This window comes from Diplotaxodon limnothrissa, linkage group LG8 (genome assembly GCF_057381915.1).
Source record: "Diplotaxodon limnothrissa isolate DT_005_m linkage group LG8, D_limnothrissa_male_GT1.1, whole genome shotgun sequence".
NCBI classification, from domain to species: Eukaryota; Metazoa; Chordata; class Actinopteri; order Cichliformes; family Cichlidae; genus Diplotaxodon; species Diplotaxodon limnothrissa.
This window is the reverse complement of record NC_140603.1, coordinates 18,216,651-18,240,738: the sequence shown is the minus strand read 5'-3', so window position 1 is coordinate 18,240,738 and position 24,088 is coordinate 18,216,651. Positions and strand designations below refer to the sequence as shown.

The 24,088-nt window shown below is 40.8% G+C and overlaps 1 protein-coding gene across 1 annotated transcript; it reads right to left on the bottom strand.

Moving 5' to 3' along the window:
* Nucleotides 1-1,586: 1,586 nt before the first annotated feature.
* On the bottom strand, nt 1,587-23,244 carry fra10ac1 (FRA10A associated CGG repeat 1). The gene is made up of 14 exons (XM_085360750.1): nt 23,180-23,244; nt 21,094-21,173; nt 20,803-20,895; nt 20,529-20,574; nt 20,282-20,358; nt 20,009-20,092; nt 19,778-19,862; nt 17,483-17,528; nt 8,925-9,038; nt 6,597-6,639; nt 6,044-6,177; nt 3,775-3,825; nt 2,745-2,829; nt 1,587-2,121 (listed from the first exon to the last, which is right to left on the bottom strand). The coding sequence occupies exons 1-14, from the start codon at nt 23,195-23,197 to the stop codon at nt 2,079-2,081; spliced, it is 999 nt and encodes a 332-aa protein (XP_085216876.1). The 5' UTR covers nt 23,198-23,244; the 3' UTR covers nt 1,587-2,078.
* Nucleotides 23,245-24,088: the final 844 nt, after the last annotated feature.

Sequence of the window (24,088 nt, the reverse complement as noted above, 5' to 3'; positions counted from 1 at the left end):
GTGGTACAGGCCAAAGTCGTCTCCTTCTTTCTTCATTGATGTAACCGTGAGACAAATAAGGCAATAACTGCTCAACTCAGTGTAAATCTATGCCACCCACGTAAAACCAAATTGAACCGATCTGGGCTGAAAACGTAAGAGTTTACAGTGCAAGCAGAGTGCACTTTCTTGTTAGCACTGCGGCTGTGGCTTTCATCTCCCTGTTACGCAATGTCTCCTCTAATCAATGTGGCATCAATCAGAGGCACTTGATCCTATCAGAAGGGCTTTGGGAGTACCTGGAAACTACCTTGTCTGCTGCTTGAGGTGAAGCGAGGAGCCGTTGTAATCCCTGGATCCAAAACTGTGCAAGAAAACAAACATTTACGAAATGTGAGAGATATGTTTCAGTGATTTCATAATCTTATCTTGCTGCACACATTTTATATGAAATCTTACACCATCAGTTCTGTCTCCAGACTACTTTAACTTCAGACATTAGAGCTCTATCATTTGATGTATGAAATGACCTCTGTATGAGTCATGAGATGTAATATGTGTAAGCAAATAAAGGATATTATGGATGCAAAAGAGTAAAGAGCATCGCTTTTTTGGGCTTGAAAATAGGACAGCACGTGCAGAGGCGACGTTTTCTCTCTTCTTCGCAAGTTGAGTTATGCCGATTAAAATTAAACACAGGCAGAGAGTGAACCTGAGATCCTCTGGGCTTAGCTGCGACAGTGCTCGTCGGAAAGCCATATATCACCGGGGGATCTTAGAGGCTCCAAAGCTGGATGAGCCATTGGGGAAAGAGGATCAGTGGATTGGTTGTGATCCCTGCCCGATTCAGTACCATCTCACTTTTCTGCTCAGTGTTGTGCCTGTGACCTGCTGTGTGCAAATTCCGCCTGGAGAAAGCTGGAAATTGCACATTGAAGTGTAGGAAAATAACACAATTAAAAGCGGCTGCAGCAGTGCAATCCAGCGTGTGCGTTGCATAGAGAGGACAGGATGCTGCTGAGGCCTCCACTGACAATGTGAAATATGTGACATGAAACACAGAGCAGTAATTTATCATTTCGCCGCACGCTTCTGCGCCAACGCGACCCTTCGATCCCCGGAGAGTTTAGAGGTCGGCGAGTGCAACTCTCTTCACAGTCCACCTCTACTGGAATAAAAAGTTAGTGTCTTATTATAACTCGGATGGCTGAGATTCAGCTGATGTTAAGACACAAGTAACCAATATCTAGTTTGAGGAGAATCTATTTTGTGGAAACTTGGACTTGAATACAGACTGGACTTTTTCTGGGTTCTTCAATGAGAGCGAAAAATTGGTGCTACTTTTCAACTTCTAAATCACGAGGGAAAAACATAAGCAACATATCCAAGAAAACGGACTTTGACAGCACAATTGATCAGCTGAAAAGGTGTACAAGTGTAGCTGCAGGCTGAATCGCATCCTGCCTAAACTCCAAAACAAGCTGTTATTGCTCAGTGGACTGTACTTAACTACCTGTTAGCTTACATTGCCATGAATCACACAGTGAAAGAGTGCTCCCGAGAAAGCAGAAAGTAAAAAAGGACACAGACAGAGCAGTATGTGGTAATTGTCTTTATTTAAGCCAAGGTCTTTAATCCCCAGCAACATGTAGTTCCCCTCTGCAGTTAAAGATAATCCTTTTTTTTTTAAGGAGCAGAAGGTTTGACTCTTATGCAACACTTCACAAAACAATCATATATGCAGGTTTAGTTGCAAATGGGACTTAGGGACAAGGTTATTGAATTAAGACTTAATTAAGTTATGCATCATAAGCAAGGGGCAAGCTCCACGGCTGGAAAGAAAAAGAGCATTTCCTGTATGTGCTGGGTCGTAAAAAGGGACATTAAAATGGTAAAATTTGCAACATTAAAAACAAAAACAGATATAAAGAGAAGGTGACAGGGACAGGCCATGTAAACACGATGTTTATTTCATTGGCAGTAATGGAACTCGCAGTGAAATAAACCTACATACAGTCAAGACTCAAACAGAACACCTTTAAGCATTCAGAAGACACAGAAGTGTAGTCGCAGCAGGGAAGCCACTGATTCCAGCGGATTCAAAGAAACATGTCTTCAAAGTACTCATCAAACTCTTCCTCCCTGAAGAGACACAACAAGCAAAACACAGAAATGTAAGTTCCTGTCATGCATGATACTGACACAAACTGTTAGATGCTTCTTATGGGGGGACCCCAGCATAACTCGGTCAGTGTCAGTTCTCTATACAGCATAAAATGATGTTGACAACACTGATCCAGAACACAAACAAATACACAGTGAGGGGCAGAAGCAAGAGAGACTGAACATTTTTAAACAAAGCAAACAGACCTGAAATGCACTTAAGTTACTCACTATTGCTTTCTTGACTGAAAGTAGAACCCAATCTATACGAATGTCAGATTTGTAAGAGGCAGGTCTTTATGTTCTCCCTGACGTTATTTTATAATAACATCAAAAATATTCATTACACGGATTATAAAACCCAAACTAGCACAGCCAATATTTCGAGTAATAAGCCATTTGCTGCCAGTGAAATGGCTCAGAAGCATTACCATCATTATCCTATCAAAGCTCGGTGGAAGTTGACATAAACGTGTTCAAGATTTTGTGAGCAGCTTTACGCAGTGTGTGCAAGCAGCTCTCATAGTGCTATATAGACAGCAGTAACCCATGTAACTGTGACAAATGGGAAGCTTAAAACGAGCACTAACTGTTAACCTCACCTCGACTTTTCCTCCACTGCAGGGGCAGGTCCTCGCCAGTGGTCGCCTTCTGATTGGTCCTCTGGCTCATCCCCAGCGTCAGAGTCTAGTAGGAGAGTTTCAGAGAGCAGTCAGTCGCACTCACAGCAAAGAAAAACTGGGTCAACCGGTAACCTTTGCACCTTTGGACACTCTGACCACCAGTAGGCAACGGGTGAAGTGTCTTGCCCAAGGACACAACGACCGAGACTGTCTGAGCTGGGGCTCGAACCGGCAACCTTCCGATTACAAGGCGAACTCCAAACTCTTGAGCCACGATCACCTCTTTAGGTCTTTAAATAGAGAAAGACCTCAGTTAGAGGAGTGGAGTGTTTTGACCCAAATCACCTCCATCATGCGCATAACACACCCACTGAAACCCTTTATTAATATAAATATAAAGAGTTGATGTTTTCCTTTAATTTGTCACTCATATAGCCTCTGATCAACCAGTGAATGTTTAGGAAGTAAACTCTAAACCCTGCAGAAACAAAATAGTTCTTCTTCAAGAACGTGGCCTATTTCCTCCTTCACAAATTTATTCAGAAACAAGTTTTGGCAGGTTGTAGTAGACAAATATGTTATCAGCATAAGCCACTAATTATGTGATGCTATACTGGGCCAAAGCAGCATATTTTTCCATTCATTTTCCCTGGCATTAATATAAAGTTTCTAGGGCACAAAGTGCTTCCCTGATATTAAAAATCTCTCCCCCCTCTTTGAAAGTGCTGCTTATACATTACACTAAATACCAGAGTCGGAAATTTAATCTTCTCCAACCTTATACAATTGCTTTGAGCATGTGTGATGCAGAAAGAAAGCATAAGAGTTTTTGTGTATGGACCTGCATGTGGAACTCAGTGACATAACCTCAGAGTGTACACCTCCACCTACCAACACATTTATCCAGCCAGACCTTGGCTGAACAAACAGAACAGGGACAAGGGGGCAAAGTCATACCTCACTTCATGCTGTTTGTGGGTCTGTGTGCATCAGGCCATCGTGACATTACCTTTATCCGAGTTTTGCAATTCCTCTGAGCTGCTGGAAGAGGTGGAGCGATCTATAGAGAAACACAGAGAGGCAACGATCAGAGTCACAGCTACCGGCCTTTGCTGACCTTAATGAACACTTTAAAAATACTATGTGCATGACTTGCCACACTGTTGGCCCCACAGTGGAGAGACACCCTTCAACTGTGTTATGAGCGTTAACATTGCACATTCTGTCCACCAGAGGGCACTCTGCATGCAACTTCCCTGCTGGCAACACATTTTGCATAATTGCTAAAAACATAAACCTGACTCCTACAGCACCACCTATGGGTGCAGTACTTCCAGTTTAATGTGGTGGGGGAGGATAAACTGTATGTTTTTAGTTATGAATGTTTTTGCTGCACAAACAATTTAGTGAAAGAGGAAAAAACAGAACGAATAATAGCAGTTTTAAAGCTTGGAGCTCTTGTAATAAAATAAGATGAGATCAAATGGAAATTATGGCAACAACAAAAAAAACTAAATGTCAAACACAAAAGAAAAGTTGGTATTACAAGGTTGCTCCCAAGGGTATTTTCCGACCGGTGGCACTGACGTCACATCTTATGAAGACTCTAGAGCGGCTCTTCCTCAACCTCCTCCGACCACAGGTACAACATGCCCAGGACCCACTACAGTTTGCATACAAGGCGGGTGTCGGAGTGGAGGATGCCATCCTGTACCTCCTACACAGAGCCCACTCACACCTGGATGGGGGAAAAGGCACGGTCAGGATCCTGTTTCTTGACTTTTCCAGTGCCTTTAATACCATCCGGCCCTGTATGCTTCAAGAAAAACTGAACAGGATGGAGGTGGACCCCTGCCTGGTGGCTTGGATCTCCGACTACCTCACCGACAGACCACAGTACGTCAGGCTGAAGGACATCACGTCTGACACAGTGGTCAGCAGCACAGGAGCACCACAGGGAACTGTGCTGTCCCCTCTTCTCTTCACCCTGTACACCTCTGACTTCTGCTACAACTCTGAATTATGCCACATTCAGAAGTTTGCAGACGACACAGCCATCATGGGGTGTATCTGGGATGATCAGGAAGAGGAGTACAGAAGTCTGGTGAGGAACTTTGTCGCATGGAGTCACACAAACCACCTGCAACTCAACACCTCAAAGACTAAGGAACTGGTTGTGGACTTCGGGAGGTCCAGAGAAGGTCCACTGCCGGTTCAGATAGAGGGGGAGGAGGTGGAGGTGGTCAACAAGTACAAGTACCTCGGGCTGTGGGTGGACAATAAACTGGACTGGTCATGCAACACAGAGCACCTGTATAAAAAAGCCCAAAGCCGACTGTACTTCCTCAGGAGGCTGAGGTCTTTTAACATCTGCAGGAAGCTCCTGAGGATGTTTTACCAGTCAGTGGTTGCTGGAGTACTTTTCTATGCTGTGGTGTGCTGGGGGAGCAGCACAGCAAAGAAGGACTCATCCAGGCTGGAGAAACTGATCAGGAGGGCTAGCTCTGTGGTCGGCATGAAGCTGGACACTCTGGTGACAGTGGCAGAGAAAAGGACATTAAAGAAACTGATGGACATTATGGACAATGCCAGACATCCTCTGCACACGGCCATTAACAACCAGAAGAGTCTGTTCAGTGACAGGTTGCTTCTCCCAAAGACAAGAACTAACAGACTTAAAAACTCCTTTGTCCCACACGCCATCAGACTGTTTAACTCCTCCCTGGAGGGGAGAGGGAGGGGAAACAGGAGGACAAAGGAGGGGGGAACAACTAAGCTGTAGTGCCTCTTCACCTCACTGTGCAATACCTTGTGCAATACTTTTTGTAAATAGTCAACAGTGCAATAGACTCAATACTTGAAATGTGCAATTCACTTTTTATTTTTATTCCTATTTATTCTATTTATCCCCTTCATATATTTTATTTATATTGTCTCTGTATTTATATATATATATATATATATATATATATATATATATATATATATATATATATATATATATATATATATATATATATATATATATATATATATATATATATATATATATATATATATATATATATGTGTGTGTGTGTGTGTGTGTGTGTGTGTATTATATATATATATAATATTCTGTAACTTCTGTCGGTGCTATGCTTTTTTGGAAATCGAATTTCCCAGAGGAACCCACCCGAGGGATTAATAAAGTTCTATCTAATCTAATCTAATCTTTTTTCATCCTATTACTGTTCTAAAGGAACGTTTATTTAGAAAGAAGAGCAGAGGAGTTTTACCTCGGTGCTTCTTGTGTTTGTGCTTCTTCGAATGTGACGACGATCTCTTTTTCTTCTTTGCTTTTGCTTTCGCTGGCTTCTGGTTCTGATCCAAGAGCATTTCAGTCTTTGGTTTTGCTTTCACCTCCTTCCTCCTGAACAGAATCACAAATTGACCAAACCGTCAGCCAAGTCACTGTTTCAAATGCTATTACGTGAAACCCTTCGTGTGGGTTGAATGGCACATCCAAAACACGAGTAAACTGCGGCTTTAATGAAAACATCTAATACAAGACTTCCAGCCATCCTTCAGCAGCTAAAGCGACGCTATAATGCACACAGCTGCTTCCAGATTCAAAAAACTGTGATAAAATCATGACACTCTGGTAAGGTCAGACAGGAGATATGAATCATGTTTTGAATTCTAAACCTCTGCAAGCAACAAAACAACACGTGCTGACTGTCCATGGTGAACTGGCCTACTTTTAGCAGACGAGCGCACTCTCAGAAATCAGTCTTCACGGGCAAACAGAGCTACATGTTCATGAAAAAGGCGAAGTGAAAGTCGGCTTACTTGTGATGGTAGTTGAGTTTGAAAGAACATTCAGGGCAAAGTCCTAGAACAGAAACAACACGACATATTCACATCTATTGTAGCGGCTCTAAAAATAGATCCACTGTTACTCCTGCGATTGTTATTATAGTGACAGTGTCAGGGTGCTTCTGTGTTAATGCTCACACTTTTTGTAACTACTAGTGGTTGAAAATGATGCTTCTATAGAAGATACAGTAACTGCAGCATCACCCCGGTGTACACTTAGAAAATGTTCAACCTGATTCATATGCAGTGCTGAGTCTTCAAAAGTCTTGAGTCACCATTCACTTCTTTATATTTGGCTTCCAAGAAGCTTCCATTTCCAGAGGAACGTTTGTTTTTTTTTCAAGCAATTTAACACTGAACTCTGAATAATTCCCATGTGGGAAAAGTCACCTCACCCAACCGATGGACCAATATTAGTACCTATACATGACACACAGCTTTATCAAAGGACAGATTTAAAATTGTTAAATATGTATCCCGTCGCAAAAACACATAACTAATTGTCATTTCCTTAGTCGAATTGATGAAAAAAAGCAAAAATGACACAATTTGATCAAAGCTAACACCGTTCAAGACGCAGTAACTTGAGCCTGGGTTCGAATCTGACCTGTGGCCCTTTGCTGCGTGTCTTCCCTCCTCTGTCTCCACCATCGCTATCTAATAAAAAAATGTTAAGAGTCATTAAGTAGTAATATTTTTGCTGGAAGCTATTAGCTTAAACCTTGGCATATCCCAGCATGTTATGCAATGTGTCCTTAAAAAAAAATTCAATCAAACTGGACAAAAGGAAAGGGATGATCTGGACAGAGAACAGAACAAAAGCAGCCAACATCTGAAGAAGAGCCTTGAATGTCCTTCAAGAAGCCTGGGGAACTATTCGTGAAGACTACTTAAAGAAAAGAGAAGAAAGCCCGAATAAGAGAGTTCAGGCTGTGTTGAAGAATAAAGGTGGTCACACCAAATATTGACTTTCAAGCTTGTTAGAACTGTACAAACTCTCTCTTTTTTGCACATTTTTAATAGATCTATGGACCCATTTTCCTCGCTACATATAAAGAAAATAGCGGTGGCTCAAGATTTTTGCTCAGCAGTATATAACAGTATTGCGCACATACAAAGTAGGGGTGGGGGAAAAAAATCGATACTGTGTAGTATCGTGATATTTTGTTTGCTAATAATGTATCGATACAGGGACAGCAGAAATCGATATTTTGTTACAAACAATTTTTTCTCTGAAGTCAACATGCTCTGGAGTCAGAGCATGTTGACTTCAGAGCATGTTGATCCTTTTTCTGAGCAAGAGTCCTGACATTCCTTCACTGTCCAAATGTGTTTAACTTTTTTTTTGGGCAGCAATAAACATGACAGTTTACTTATTTTAATTTAAGACATGTTTAATTTTAATTAAGTTTAAAACTTTTTTATTTAATGTAAAATTATATATTTTTTTAATTTACTTTCAAATTCTTCAGTTGCTGAAGGGGCTGCATAGTTTTCATAAATTGCATAGTTCAGAATAGCTATAATTGTACCAGATGGTTGCATTCAGTTAAGTTGGACTAGACTGTAATACAAACAGTTCAGTTTGTCAACAATAAAACTGACTGAAATGAGAGAAAGACTGAGTGTGAGACTTTGATATTAGATAAAATGAATATTGATAAAGTTTACCTTTATGTGCAGAATTTAAATATCGCAAAATATTTTTTAAAAATCGCAATAATATCGTATCATGCGTTAAGTATTGTGATAATATCGTATCGCGAGTTGTATGGTGATTCCCACCTCTAATACAAAGGGAATGCTGTTGATAAAAATGAATCATCTGTGTATAAACTACAGAGAAGAAAGCACGAAAGAACCCGGTGGAGCTCATGTTTTTCTCCCAAAACACAAAAAAAGATTCCTAATAACTCTGCTCATGAACCAATGCATCATCATCCTTATGGATCATATTTTTCCAGTAAAGCTGAGGCACTGGGGTTGCCAAATCACGTTTCATTACTGTTTAAACAATAGGGACTGTCTAAAGAATGAATTTGGCACAAAGTGGGATTTATTTTTTCTTGTGAGGAGAAAGAACCTGGACGTGACCTGTAAGACCAGCTTGTTAAAAGTCTTTCATTTCCTGCTTAACTGACTCCTCCAACTACAGTAATTATTTTCAGCAGTATAATAACCTGAAGGGGGATCATTATGACTAAGGTCATAGATAGGGACCATTTGCTGGGCCACAGCCACACCTTTTCCAAAAAATGAGGCTATAAAATAAAGAGATAATTCTCTTCTTTTTTTCCTTACTGAGTTTGACCAGTGCGTTTCTCTTCTCCCCGTGTTCAACGTAGGCAAAATTCACCTCCCAGCTTTTGAGGCCTTCCTCCTTCTCGCAGTGCTTGTTTCCACACTGGAACTGACCTGGAACGTGAAGAAGCTCACATGTACAAATCTGAATATTTCACATGTTTACACTCATGCCCGCTTTTTTCTGTAAGCTCTCTTGTTAACACCAATTCATGAAGCAAAGAAATGCATTTTTAATTGATATAATTACTGAGTGAGGGCTCGAACAAACTGCAGGCAACTTGTGAATTATCGTGTGAAATTCTAACCTTTACACTAGAAAAGCGAACAGAATAAGAAGGATGTGTTTTAGTAGTGACAGACTAAGAATCTCCAAAAAGATTCTGTCAGACAACCTTCAAACCCTGCTGCTCACTTTTACCCACCGCAGTCTATCTCTACACCCCTTCCTCCTTATCCCCTTTCTCCTTCTCATCTCCCTTTCTTCCCCTCGTCTCATCCCTTCAGGCCTCCCTCCAGCCGCTGTACAGGCTGCCTGTTATCCCCAGAGGAGCTTAAGGTGGCATTGATCTGGTCTCCGGGGTTCCTCCAGATTGCAGCAGAGGGAGCGAATGCGTCAGAGCCATCCAGTCTTGGCACGAATTCCTAACTCCGTGAAAGGAAAGTGATGCCTGCCCTCACCTGGAAAGGATTGCGACTCTGTAAACATTCAGGTGAGATGACGCAGGGCTCGTGGACTCGGGCCACTTTGAGCCGTAGGGCGGACTCTCTCTTCACGTGCTGTATGAGATTAAGATCCAGTGACGTCAGCTTAGAAGAAGACACTTCTGGCTACGGTTCAAATGAGGTTTACTTGAGTTTATGTGTCAGGGGAAGACACTGTACTTACAAAAGAGACCCGTGAAAGAATCCAACAATTTCCAGTCAAAACACAAATATCAACTCCTCGGTGATGTCACAGAGAACGTCAGGATGTCACTAAAAGTATTTATATTACTCGAAAATGTCAGCATATCCTGTTCCTGTGACCTCAATGACGATCACGATGCCTATGAAAAAAAATTATTTTCTTATCTGTTGTTAAAGCCGGACGTAACATGTGTAAAGAAAGTCTCTAAAAGGTTCTGCTTTGCATATTAAAAATAAAGAAGCGCCCTTGAACATCATTCTGATTCCCCTTGCTCCCTTTGAGAAGCAGCTCAGTGTAAAACAGAGAAGAATGTGATTTATTCGAAGGTTACAACATGGAGCGTTCGAATGTGTGGAGCCCTCCAGCTACACACAAATGTGACCCTGGGAGAGTGGAGCCAATATAAATCTGTTTCCAGGCAATTTCTTTGACAAATAAATGTCAAAAACTAAATACAATCAAGGCCAGGAAGTAGTTTGTCAACGTATTTCTGATAGTTTTCAGTCCCTGGGCCCAGAAATTTCACACTTGAAACCTTACAACAAGTCCCTGGTACTGTATTTGGAAAACTGGTTTAAAACAAAAAACTGGGATGCAGAGAGAATTGCTGCTTTATAAAACAAGTTTTATACACAGTGATAAAACTGTGGTGGCCTGACCGGGGTGGCACACCGCTTCTTTTTACCCAAAGCCAACTGCGGTAAGCTTTTAAAAAAAACTGACGGATGGATGCGAGCTATATCGGATTTTCTGGTGAAAGAAAAGAAGGATTTCAACTGTTGAGAGGCGCCAGGTATTTTTTTTTTACACATCAGGTGAGCCTCACGTGCCACATGAAAGAGAAAAAGAAAAAAGCCGATGAATCCAGTTAGGAGAGGAAACTCCGGTCCTCCTACGTCATTGGTTAATAATGCCACCAGCCAGCGACCCGAGATCAAGACGGATAATTACCACAGGACAGATGGGTGCACGATTAACACTGACTTAATGATGTCAAAGGGAGTGACATGAACTAGCGTGCATTCACTTTTTATTCACTCTTGGATAACTGCCAAGTCCACACGATGATGCGAAATGACACATTTGTCTGGGTTTTTCCCCCCTTCTATCAAAGGGATTGCTATCAGACCGGACGTGCCGCGCTGGGTTAGACAAAAAAGATCCAATCCACTTTCATGTAAAGCTACAACAAGGGAGCCAATTAACTTAGATTAGCACCGTGTGGAACTTCTGGAAACACACATTAGCAGAGCTGCACACAGAACCACACCTTAGTCTTGCTGTTCATTTTCCCCTGTGGTCACTAGCGGTGCTGCAGTAAAAAATAAAAAAAATAATTCATTAAAAATCCCCTGCAGCCAGAAAAGGACTCTGGCCAAAGACCACTATTATGAAAAACTATTTACAGGACACAACCAACCGAGCACAAACATGGACAGTTTTTCTCTTCTTATAAGGGCTTGGCAGGCATCCAGCTGAGCGAAGTCACTGAACACACTTAAAAGTCTAACACATCAATCCCATAAAAACTTTTTCTTAAAATCACAAATACCAATGCTTGTAGTTTGTTTTCTTTTACTTTTTAATTAGTAAGATGAAGGGATTTTGATTTTCTATGGACAGAATTTCTAGGCGCAGCCAGGTTGCGGAGCGTCTCTGCGTTTGTGGGCTCAGGATCTCATCTCTGTGTTTTGTGGACTATCTGGCTATGTTGGCTTCATGAGAAGGTGGCGTGAAACTCGCAGCGGAACGGTTCGAGGTCACTTGTGAGGACAGTGGGAATGAGAATTAGCACCTCCAAGTGTGACGCCAGATAAAGGTGGAGTGCCCACTCTGGGTCTGGACGAATTGGTGCCCCAAGCGGAGGAGTTGTTCCCAAGCGAGGGGAGGGTGGAGCGGGAGATTGACAGACGGACTGGTGTGGTGCCAGCAGTGATGCGGGCACTGTAGCAGTCGCTCGTGGTGAAAACAGCGACGCTGTCGATTTACTGGTTGAGCTATGTTCACACCCTCACCTATGGCTACGAGCTCTGGGTAGTGACCAAAAGAATGAGATTGAGTAATTGGCTTTAAAGGGCGGCTGAGTTCTCCCTTAGAAATAAGGTAAGGAGCTCAGTCATTCGGCAAAGGTTTGGAGTAGAGCCGGTACTTCTCATTATTAAATGGAGCCAGTCGAGGTCGTTTGGCATCTTGGACGCCTCCTAGGCGAGGGCACACCTAGGACATGCTCTCTCGGCTGGCTTGGGAACACCTTTGTGTCCCCCCCACCCAGATGAGCTGGAGGATGTTAGCAGAGAGACAGAGAGAGAGGCTGCTTAGACTGCTACTCCTAAGAGGCAGCAAACAGACTGATGAATAGAGATGAAGAGATGCTGGCAGGCGGACTTTATTGCCATAAGACAAACAGACAGAGAGATGATACACGTCAACTCCTGTTTCTTAGGGTCAGGGCTGTAAGCAAAAGCAAATACGCAAGTTTCCCATAATGCTGACCTGTTTGTTTAATATCACGATCATCACAAAACTGCTTGTCACATGCAACAGCTTCTACTGCTGCACAGTGAGCTGACTCTGTTCAAAGGTACATGGACTGTACTGTACTCTTAAATAACTCAAAATGACCCTTCAGATCATTTAGTGACTGAAAAGCCTGTGAGGATGCAGACTTCAGGTGGTCACTGTGAGTGTCTGCATCCGCTGTTGTTTTTCAGCTAAATCTTGATACTCACCAGGACTCTAACCTTGCCTATTCCCAAAGTAAAATGCCTTCAATAAAAGTGCAGCCTGTGGAAAATATATGGTTCCCTCAGGCAGACTTTTCAAATATTGGAAATGTAACTAGGAATCAGATGGATGCTTCTCTGACCACCCACTCCCACCTCTGATGCTTGATCAGGTTTAGCCTGCTTTTTGTTTTTATGGGGTCTGTCTTCCACAATGACTTTGAGTTCAGTGCTCAGACTAAATAGCATTACAAAGTACTATGAAAGCATTCTATACTCTATCTGCACAAGAATATCTGTGTTACATCTATGTGTCCCTCTTTAAAACACAGAGAAATATTCAAATTTTGACATTTGTAGGGTACACTCTGACACTCACACTTTGAAACAATAGGAATGGAGACAGTGACACTGGCCGCTGTTAGACTGGGAAACTCTGAAAGCTTTGAGCACTGTCGGATAATGAGCTTCCACTTCTCACACTTAAAATACACTCAGTTACTTCTCTGGAGCTGATGTATTTTGTCTGGCAAATGAGAGCCCAGCAGGATATACTTACTACGTGCAAAGCCTGCCTAGAACACAGGCCGAGCCGAAGGAATCATTTAAAGCAACAGAAACGATCTCACCCCTTAAATTAAATTGGCTTGTCACTTTTGTTTTATTTAAATTGAAAGGAAACCACCAGGATGTAGGATAGTATATAACATTATTTGAATTTGCTCATTTAAGGGTGGAGTAGTTGCTTTATATGAACCTGACAACAACAAATAAATGTAGATGGAGCAGAGGCAGGATCAAACGTTTAGATAAGCAAACAGTAGAAAATCCAGGACAGAGCAAAATGAAATAAGTAAAAATGTGACACCAAACAATGAAAAGCCAAAAAAAGGAAACTGATTATCATATCAACTAAATCAGCATGTCATGGCACCCTTTTTGCGACCGTAAAATAATTAAATCAACCAATCTGTGGTTGCCTGGTAACTGCACTGAATTTTTTCACTGCAAGTTGCTGCAGTGATCAGTTGGTCGCCCACAGTTTGAGCCTGCAACACCCACAGCGTGTGGTCGACAGCTTTCAAACGCAAAACAGTTGCATAGGTTGCCAGTTGGGAGGCAACTTGTCTCAAAACAGTTGCAGACTGACTGCGACTGATTGTGACTCTCTGTGACAGATTGGTGAAGGTTTGCAAATAATCTCATTTACAAACGCACACAGATTGACCCCAGCTGATTATTGGCAATGTGCGCCAGTGAGAACAGCTTTACAGTAGTTGACTTGACTTAGCAGATCCCAGCAGTAATTTTAATTTGATATTATATAACACTTGTGGAGGAATTTCTGGCTAAACTCTGAATGTTAGAAACATCAATTTCTGTGTCTAAACAGCAGAGTTTTGCAATACAACACAGTTCATTGCCCTATTATCATAAACAGATTGGGGTCAAGTTAGCAATTGCATGCAATCAATTGCAAACTAATAACATCTTAATGTGGTTTTAACGGCAGTGATTGCAAGCAGTCGCAGACCTGGCCCTAATTTTGTTTTGCCAGTCTTCAACCACTCATTGAAGTGTGACAGTAGTATATTGCTAAAAGTGGCTTCACATTTCGGCTACCAGTGGCATTTATTCCAAGGCAGCAGAAGCTGGGTCAAACCTAACTCCTGCTGTGTCAGTGTGTACCCTGACAGGAGGCCCACCTACAACAACCTAGCCTCAGCTATTTTGTTTATGTTTTTATTCTTGAACTTTAAAGTAACTGTCTTCTGATTGGCTGCCCCGCATATTTAAAAATGAACAGCAAGTGGTTCATGCTTGTGTGTTTGCAGTCAAGAGCACGAAAAAAAAAAAGATGTTCATAGCAGTCTCGACTCATTTTCTGAAACTTTGCTCATTGTTTATATGAATATGTCACTATTGCAATGCTATCCATATCTATCTCATAGGCAGAGGGTGAATACATGTCCATGTACCCTCCATGGAAAGCCACAGTCCACAGTTATACTCGCTTGTATGCAACCAAGTATAACTCTAGAAGTTTTCATGCTACTCTCCCAAACACAAATGACAACTTCTGTTTAGAAAAAAAAAAGAAAACCAAGAAAGTACCTTTAAGATCTGTTAATATGAGACATTTGTAGCTTTCTGTTATATTCAACTACAGGAATTCATGTGGAACTTTCAGAAGTATAAAGGCACTGAGATGAGAGAAAGAAAGTTATCAGCAAGGACTAGAAGTACATCTCATTCTTCAAAAAAATCGGCAGCAAGATTCCAGTGGGAGGATAACCTGTGATCCCCCCCAAAAAGAAGAGAGAATGAAACCTTTTGGTACTGTGCACTCCTTGATCCAATATAACACTATAGCAATGAAAAGAAAGGTCAGTGTTCTTCGTGATCCAACCTTATTGGATGGAGACTAGTCAGCATTATCCACCAGCATGATCTGAGGTGCACAGAAAGCAGCAATGATAAGGGGATGGTTTCCAAAAAAGGTATTCATGCCAGAGCAAAAGTAAAAAGTGGCCATCGGAGGTGGTACAAGATCAGTTTAATTGACGGGAAGCAGTACTACACGAGCTCGGACTAGCAACACTTAGTCCAAGTGGAACTGCTGGTAATTGAACAATAAATCAAAAACATTCACGTTGATGACTCGCCAACAGATTGTTGCCAAGATTCAAGTGTCTGTGATTGATGACACCCTATATCAGCTTACAAATCAAATCAAACTCATGTTACACTCAATCCATGACAAAGATTTGCACCAGTGTATTCTTCACGTCTGAACGGGGGCGTCAGGCCCAACTTACAGAATTTATTTAGTATTGATCTCACTGGAGAGGGTTTAGAGTCCCATGCTCTAAACAGTACTTAAGGAGCATGTCTCTAGTAATTATTAATGTCCACAAATCACAGCTGAGGCAGCTAAAGTGCAGTGCATCTGACCTAATCTAATCCCACTTCCTGTAGAGTACTGCTACATGGCTTGAACTGTCAGAGTCCAAGATTACACTGTCTTAATCCGGAACAACATATTGGTTTAGTCAGCTTTCCCAGACACGCTGTTTGTGTGTTTGTGAGGTTGTACTGGTATAAACATAATTATAATAATAATTTAAATGTTAAATGACTCTGCATATGTGTATGTGTGTATATGAGATTGTGTATGTGTGTGAAGCTCACTTTATTAATGAGCTGTCAAGGCAGGCTCCCTTGCTGAGCAGCAGCTATTGTCCTTCCAGGTAAACTTATAAATACCACTGTCACACAAACGCAGCGGTAGACAGAGAGGTGTTGTACTAATCCTGAGCAATAATAGCAACAGTAATCATGGAACCACTGCCAAACCATCAAGCTAGTCCAGCGCTATCAGAAAGCTACAGTGTTGGGTATCAATGGACAGATTAATCCGCGGCTGCTTAAGATGGGAAGCCACAAGCAAACACGGAAAGAAAATTCAGATGAAAGGTCAAATCGTTTAAAGATTTATGACGCCATTCTGGAGAGCCATAAAGTCAAACCAAATTGCAGCAGGCAGATTTTTTTAAAGAGCCTGACATGTGGAGAGACTCCTGAAGGGAAGCACCAATCATAGCTGATGTACTGCTGTGTGAATTGTCTTTATCTCTGTCTCCATCTAGTGGAGAAGGATGTGAGGTGTGGGTGAGAAAGCTATAATCCCACTTCACTATGGTTCACTGAGGTTCACTAAAATGTGAATTTAGAGCATCACTGCAAGCAAAAACGTCACAAATAGTGATTAAAATATCTCCAACACCTCCCTGAATCCGGACTTTATGTCAGCATTACATAGAATATTATGTAATAAGGATTCGGTTCCAGCCTCTTGATTAAATCGGATCTCTTTGCTCAACAAGTATGCTTTTTACTGCAATTTAAGATCACTTCTCCCCTTAGGGCTCGTCACAGCAGATCATCTTCCTCCCTTCACCCTATCACCACCACCGCCCTGCATATCCTACATGCTGCCTTTCCTGTCTTCCTCCCCTCACTCAACCAGTCGTGGCAGATGGCTTCACCTCCCTCAGCCTGGTTCTGCTGGAGGTTTCTTCCTGTTAAGCGGGAGTTTTTCCCGTCCCACCGTCGCCTTGCTCAAAGGGGGTAGTCTGATTACTGGGGTTCATTATTAACCTCCTAGGACCTACATATGTGGGTTATTTAGACCAAAATACTCAATTTTGCTCTACAAGGGCCTGATATCCACTTACAAGGACATTATACTGCTACTGTTCTATCAAAATTTTAAATGAATATCCTCATATGTGGCTCTTATTTTTCTTAAAAACAAAAATAAGGTAAAAAAATAATAATCTGGTAATTCTTTGTTTTTACACTCATCGGGCCCCAATCAGCCCAAATACCAAAGAGAAATTAAAAATGCATGACGTGGAAGAGTTCGGGTCTTAGGAGGCTAATATTGCGTATTACTGTATTATTGTAGGGTCTTTACCTTACAATATAAAGTGCCTAATTTCTAATCTTGTCCATCATGATCACTCCCATTTAAAAATATAAGCATCTCCAGCTTGGCTTCTTTCTACCTTTTGTTCTTCCTTCTGTCACAAATCACCCCTGACACTCGTCTCCACCCACTCCACCCTGTGAGCTCTGCATTATTTTGGATGGTTGACCCCAGGTATTTTATTCTACCTTCACTACCTTTGCTCCTTGCAGCATGACTGTTGCACCCGTCCCCTTTTCACACACACACACACACACCTACTCTGTGTTGCTTCAACTGACTTGCATCCCTCCTCTCCCCGCAGCATACCTCCACCTCTCCAGGCTGTTTTCCAGCTTATTCTCTTCCTTATTCTCACTACGAATCAAATGCAAGTGCTCGACACAGCAACATTAGCAGGACCATGCAAGCATATAACAGGTGTATGCCATACCTTTTCCAGAGACGACTTCATTCTCTGTCCGCCATCGAAATCCAAACTGTTGGGCACAGATTTTTTTAAATGAGCATAAATGAGCAAAATCATATACACGAAACCAACTAAAGCATCAGATCCATTTCCATCCATATAGCTTGCAAGCCATAGCTGTGTTGTTCCCACCTTTTAATGCTTATTAGTTTTCGAAGGCAGTTGGATCAGAAAAACAACTGAGAATATAAGGACTGCATATATTTGTGTTTATTCACCCATGCACTCTTATTATTAAATGCTGTGCATGCACATTAACTTGTTAATGTAAACACATCTATAGTAAGTGGTGTCCTTTTGACCCCACGTATTGCAACTCGCCCTTTATATTTTTATTCGTAGGCGTTTTAGAATAACTAGTGAATAAATCAAGTGCACAACCTTTTAGTGTTTAGCGGCTTGGACTTTTTAAATTGAAATGTTTCAATTTACCTACAGTGCCTCCGATAAACATAGATAATTCCAGGTATTGTGTATTGTGCGCCATGTCGGAGGTGTAAGCGTAAAAGAGATGTGTGCACAGAAAACTCATCAGCACAAATGCAGGAGATACTGAGTTGGGCCACACGTGTGCCACTTTTCATCAGTTTTAAACATTGGCCTCGCTCCAAAAAGGCTCAGCGATCACTGGAGACAGAGCAGAGCGCCAGAACACATCATACCCCCAACTTCAGGCTAAAATGGGCTCGCTATTATGGAGATTAGTGAGACTTAGGTAATATTAACCTTTACACATGGCAACACTGCAGGGATAATTAGTGTAATCTTTTTTGGAATACTGGAGCAGGTCCTTGTAACGCTGATTGCTGAGGTATCTACAGGCACTGTAATGTTATCTTATAGCGCATGTAGGTGCGTTAGTGATAAATCGATTTCTAGGATTTAGAAATTGGTTCATAATTTTTGTAGTTTTGACTCCGTATACCACCAGAGTGGATTTGAAATCAAACAATCGAGATGCGACTGATCTGTGGACTTATTTTAATTGACAAAAAATAACATTAACCTATCAGGGGGACAGTAGAAAGTTTAGGAGTAGTGGACAGCTCAGCAACACTAAAAAGCCTGAAAGACCCACAGAAGATGGCTTTGACAGTGCTTCACAGTACAAATGGATAATGACCCAAAGTATGGTGCAAAAGCACCCTGAGAGTTTCATCTGATCTCAACTCAATGCAGCATGTTTTTCAGTTTAATGAAGATAAAGCTGAACGCAGAGAGACTCACAAACAAGCAGCAAACCGTGGAGGCTACAGTAAAATCCTGGGAGAGCATCTCAAGAATAGAAACAGCATTTGGTGACATCAGTGGGTTCTAGGCTTCAGGCAGTCATGGACTCTAAAGGAGTTTCGTCCAAGTATTAAAAACAATATTTATATTTAAAATGATGTCAGTTTGTCCAATTAATTTTGATCCTCCAAATATGAGAGACTCTGCATAAAAGAAATGAAAACATTTGTGTAAAAGCCTCCGAATTAAAGCTGAAGTCGGCACTTCCATCACATCTTGAGTGTTTGATTTAAAGGCAACTGCTGTGACGTTCAGAGGAAAGCCTCTGTCTCTCCAACAGATTCTGAACCTAACTGTGCAAGCAGTCACAACATTGTGAACCTGGAGATGTGTCCTGATCCTTTCCCTGTTTTACCTTCTGTTTACTTTGATTTTAACTGGCTGCTTGGTTAGATTTTGGGGAAAATAATGGCCCAAGTGTGTTACTAAGACATGCTATAGGGGGCTAAACTTGAGTTATTACCTTTTGGTAATAACTGACACATGTAGTTTACTACAGTATAGTAAATGTCATGTGTGCTTAAGTTGTCAGACTGTAATTATAATCCATTCGTTGACATAATGCAATAAATAAAACTACATAAGTAACATGAATATTACTCATGATTAGCTAACATTAGCATTCACTTTATATCAACTTTATACTAAAGTTTATTTAACTATAAATGTATAATTTATTAACCCCTGGGGGGTCTTAGAAAAATGCATACACTATCGGACCTAGAGCCACAAATCGACCCAAGACCCCCCAGGGGTTAAGCATGGTATCATGAAGTGCTACCTTCATTTGAACTGTAATTTAAGGTTTTAATTCCTGCACCTTGTGTGAAACTGCCTTTTTTTATATGACAATTTTTAAATGCTTTCAAATATTCAAAAATGCTATCATATCATACAGAAACTGCTTTACATGAGCTGTATTACTGTTTAAAAATTAATAAGAAACAATTATATTTCCATTCCTCTCACCTTGTTTTCCTTGTATCTGCTGAGGTCAGCTATGCAGTATTCTTTAAACAGCTTGTCATAATACTTTTTGGCCAATTCTTTCTCCCTGCCACAGAAAAAACCCCACAAGCAACTAAGAAAATCAGCACACACATCATTAACTAACTTCTAATGTAACGTATAGACTTTTCGGAAGAGAACTGAACAGGTAAAAAACTAATTCATTATTACTGATGCCACTAAGTTGATCACCATGTCATGTCCTCCTCGTCCTCATCCCTCCAGAGGAAACGATGGTTTTCACGCAGCACGTCTAGATCTGTTTTGTCCTTGGCTCTACGGGGAATAAATGTAAAATGACAACGTTTATGAGCGCGCATAAACCGAAAAACAACTTCTGCAACTATCAATTTTAATGAAATGATTAACTGGATTGCAGTGATGCATAGACATATTGCCATTATTTTGCCTGGAGTGACAGAAGCTGACTGTTCCCCAGAGTTGACTGTGAGTAAGATTACTCACACTGAGCGCTTGAAGTCAACCATCTGTCCCCCGTAATACAGTATGTAATCACCGACAAACTTCTTGTGCCGCTCAAACTGGAGACATCTGCTTAAGGTCATTCTGTTGTTCAATGTTAACTTTTGCAACTGTACACAGCCTAAAATTTCCCACCGCATCACATTTTAATATCTTAAAAAGTTACGTTTCATCAGCCTCTTCGTCGTCTACTCACAGCCGAAAGAAATGATAAATTGAGAAAGGATACGGCGTTCATGGATATCAGATGGGCTCGTCTGTTCCGGGCTTCTTCTCTAAACAAAACAAAAATATATATAAATATAAATGATGCATTTTTAATCAAAAAAAGACAAAAAAACAAAACAAGATCATGTGTGATAGCTTGCAAAGAAAAAACAATCCACTGAGAGCATTTAATCAGATTGGCCCATAAGAATTGACATTAACTGTAGTGTGCATAGGTAAAATGCGAGCAGCTAAAAGCTATTAGCACTTATTCGATCTGCTATTAGTCACCATACCTGTCCACTTCATTTGAGTGCAAGCTGCGGTGAGCCACCTTAGAGTGGCGACCTTTCTGAAACGGCTTCTGTAAGATTTCCTCCTCATGTTTCCTGTAGAAGGTACACATAATAGCAGAAAGCTTGTGAAAAAAATGGATTAAAAACACTTGTGTTTATTCATATTATCATCTGTACAATCCCATCTCATTTGGTCAGCACAGATACAGTACCAGGAGTTCAGTTGAGCCAAATGTGAATAAAGCGAAAAAGTATCATTGAGCCTAAATAATTCTGTAGCCTTCATTTGACCTTTTAAGGCCTCTCTGTGAGGACTCTCCCTGTCCATCTTCATCACTGAAGTCAGAGTCATAACCGCCGCCCCCGTGAACCTGAGGAAACACAGGAAGTGATTTGTGAATCATATCTGATGATTTGTGAATCATCCACACACTTTCTGGCAAAATTAGGCATATTAGTTAAAAAATGCATGCGTACACTTGTACTGTACATCCTAACTGTGAGACATGTATTGCAACTTGTGACACAAATAGGGTAATGACTGATCTTAGAGTAAACATGACACTATGTATTAACATCTGCTGCACACATATACACACACACATATATATAAAACCATTAAAGTATGCATTTCTGAATGAGGGAGGGCATTTTTGCATATTTCCTCTGATCAGTGCTTTCTGTGTCTGAAACAAAACAGACCCCATCAGTTTAAGTCAACTTTCTTTTGATTGTTGATAAAGAATGGGTTCAAACAGCAGGTGGACTGAGCTCCTATGTGCTTAAATTAACCATATTATAGATGGCTCCTCACTTTCACACCATAGAGACCCAAAGGTGGGGGAAAAAACATAAAACAGAAACTCGGCTGCAGCAGTCTCACCTCATTCTTTCAAACATTAATCATGTTTAATACTGTAAGGGTATAAATATAACAGAAAATAAAGAAAACAGGAAGCATAACAAGTCAGGTTTAAGTTAACTAGAACATATTCTATGCCTTTATAGTTTGATCCAGGTCAATTTTGTCTCAGGCCAAGCATTCCTTTATAATAAGTGTCTACAAGTTTCCTGTCTGACATGAATAAACAGAGAGTAGGAGAGAGATTTTATTGTTAGGTTTTTAGGTATTCACAACACTGTTTTTTGGAGAAAAGCATCTATTATCACATAATTGTCCGATATAATTAAGAGATGAAAACATAAAAACTAGAATGATCCCATTCTATTTTATTCCACAAGTGCCGGCCTCCAAATTTAGTGGGAACACAGACAGTTCTCATGTCTCATGAATGTTTCGAGCTTCCATAAAATCATCTCTTCATTTATTTAACCCAGACTGGTTGATCTAAAAGTCCATCTTAATGGATATGGGATGAATTTGACCCAGTGTCTCGCCCCAAAAGTGATTGTCTGCTGAAAAAAATAATATCCGGTTGGCCTGTAATCTGTCAAACATGTCTGCATAGCTCGATGATATCAAGTCATTTCTACCCAGAAAACACATTCCTGTCACAAGTAGAAGCTGCAATCAATATTTGGAAATGTAAATTTTATATAGCCTTTATTTATCCATGTGAAAAGTTTCCTTGACATTAAAAATGTCTTTGTCAAGAAAGATCCTGCCTTGGGTGTAGCAATAAAAGTGCAACAAATATAACAAAATACCTCTATAGAGACATTTAAAGTGGCCAGAACGGTCTGTACTGATAATAATGTTGAACAAAAGGTTGGTACAATAATGCAGAGTCATAAAAATACTTTCAAAACAGGTCATTTCTTTATGTTATATGTAACCCCTTCAGAAATCTATTTGGCTGAAGCCTATTTATCAATATAAGCAACGATATTACCCATAGAACACACCCAGAAATCGGAAATCACATTTTAATGATGTAAAAAAAAATTTGTTTTTGTGTAATTTATCTCTCAAAGTCACCAAATGTCTGGCTAAAAGAAGACAAATGGAGTAACTGTTACAACGAGAGACTATAGCTTTCCCTCACTCGGTGTGGCAGAGCAAGTGCTCAATGATGGATGAAATAGTGAATAAAGTGAGATATTTTGGAGGTCCCGTCATCAGAAACGAGCTATGACACTGTAGCAGGTGCACGGCGACTCTGACTGCTGTGAATTTCACGCAGGCACGCGCTTTAGCTCGTGCTTTGACCGCTTTGGACCTGTCACGCGCCACAGACACCGCTCATCCCTGACTGTGACCAGTGAAGCAGTCAGGAACCAACACGGCGTTAGTAGGCAGCACCGACACACGTATCTGTGAGGGGGATAACTGGCTGCTAACAACTACGCGAACGCGTCCTCACAGCCTTGTTTGCAAAAGAAGAGACGCGACTATATCGCATGTATAAAAGTTTACCTTCACAAGATCATCCATGGCTTCTTTTTTTCCTCCCTATGAACTGCCGCTGACTGTTTACAAAATGTAATCGCCATGTGATGACGTAGGAAGTAAGTCGCGGTATGATGATGCAGACCTACACGAATTATATTTAGAAGAATCTGAGAAAAATCAAGAAATAAGTCCAAGAATAATTTATCATTTCCTTTTTTTCTATGATTTTAAAGCTTACATTGGTTTGTAGTCAATAACGAGGCTCTAAAGTCTAATTCTGTGTAAGTGTAATTGGCTGATAACAGTTTCTTTAATCGGGCATCTAATTCTTTTCTAATTTATCAGTTTGTCCATCACCCAATTTATCTAATTAGCCATTTATCAGGGGGCAAGTCAGCGTCACCAGGTGAGATGAATAATCTATTGGGGATGAAAGGGGGTGCAGTACAACATCGAGCATCGACATTCATTTTAGAACAAATGGCCCAGTTACACGGATCAACCGGCAATTGATTCATATCGTTCACTTCCGCTGAGTGACACTGGAGGATGTATTTGAATTGTGGACGGAAAATAAAGAGGGCATTGTACTGTGTGAATGTTTTGAGTTTAATTCGGACTCGGGGTTATGAGTCAATCCGGGAACAAAAATGCAGTGTTCCCTGACTTCCCATGTAACCCACCGAACCCATCAAAGGACCTCATCCAGGAAAGAAACGGCACAGCTCTCGTCATTTATTACTGAAAAAATATGTCGTCCTATTAGCTATTTAAACACACATAGGCGTACTCATCCAGTTGGATAAACAACACAAAAGGCTTTTTGCATACATGTCAGGCAAACAGTCTGTTTTAATAAGGATTTAAAACGAGTTTAAAAACCACGCAATCCAAACGGATGGAAATTTTTATTTGAAAATATTTTATTCATGA

Excerpts from the sequence above, each read along its gene's own strand:
- fra10ac1 (XM_085360750.1), bottom strand. Across the intron at positions 9,039-17,482 it reads TGAAGTCGTCTCTGGAAAAG|GTCAGTTCCAGTGTGGAAAC; the intron begins GTATGGCATACA and ends TTCACGTTCCAG. Across the intron at positions 2,830-3,774 it reads ATTGCAAAACTCGGATAAAG|ACTCTGACGCTGGGGATGAG; the intron begins GTAATGTCACGA and ends CTCTCCTACTAG.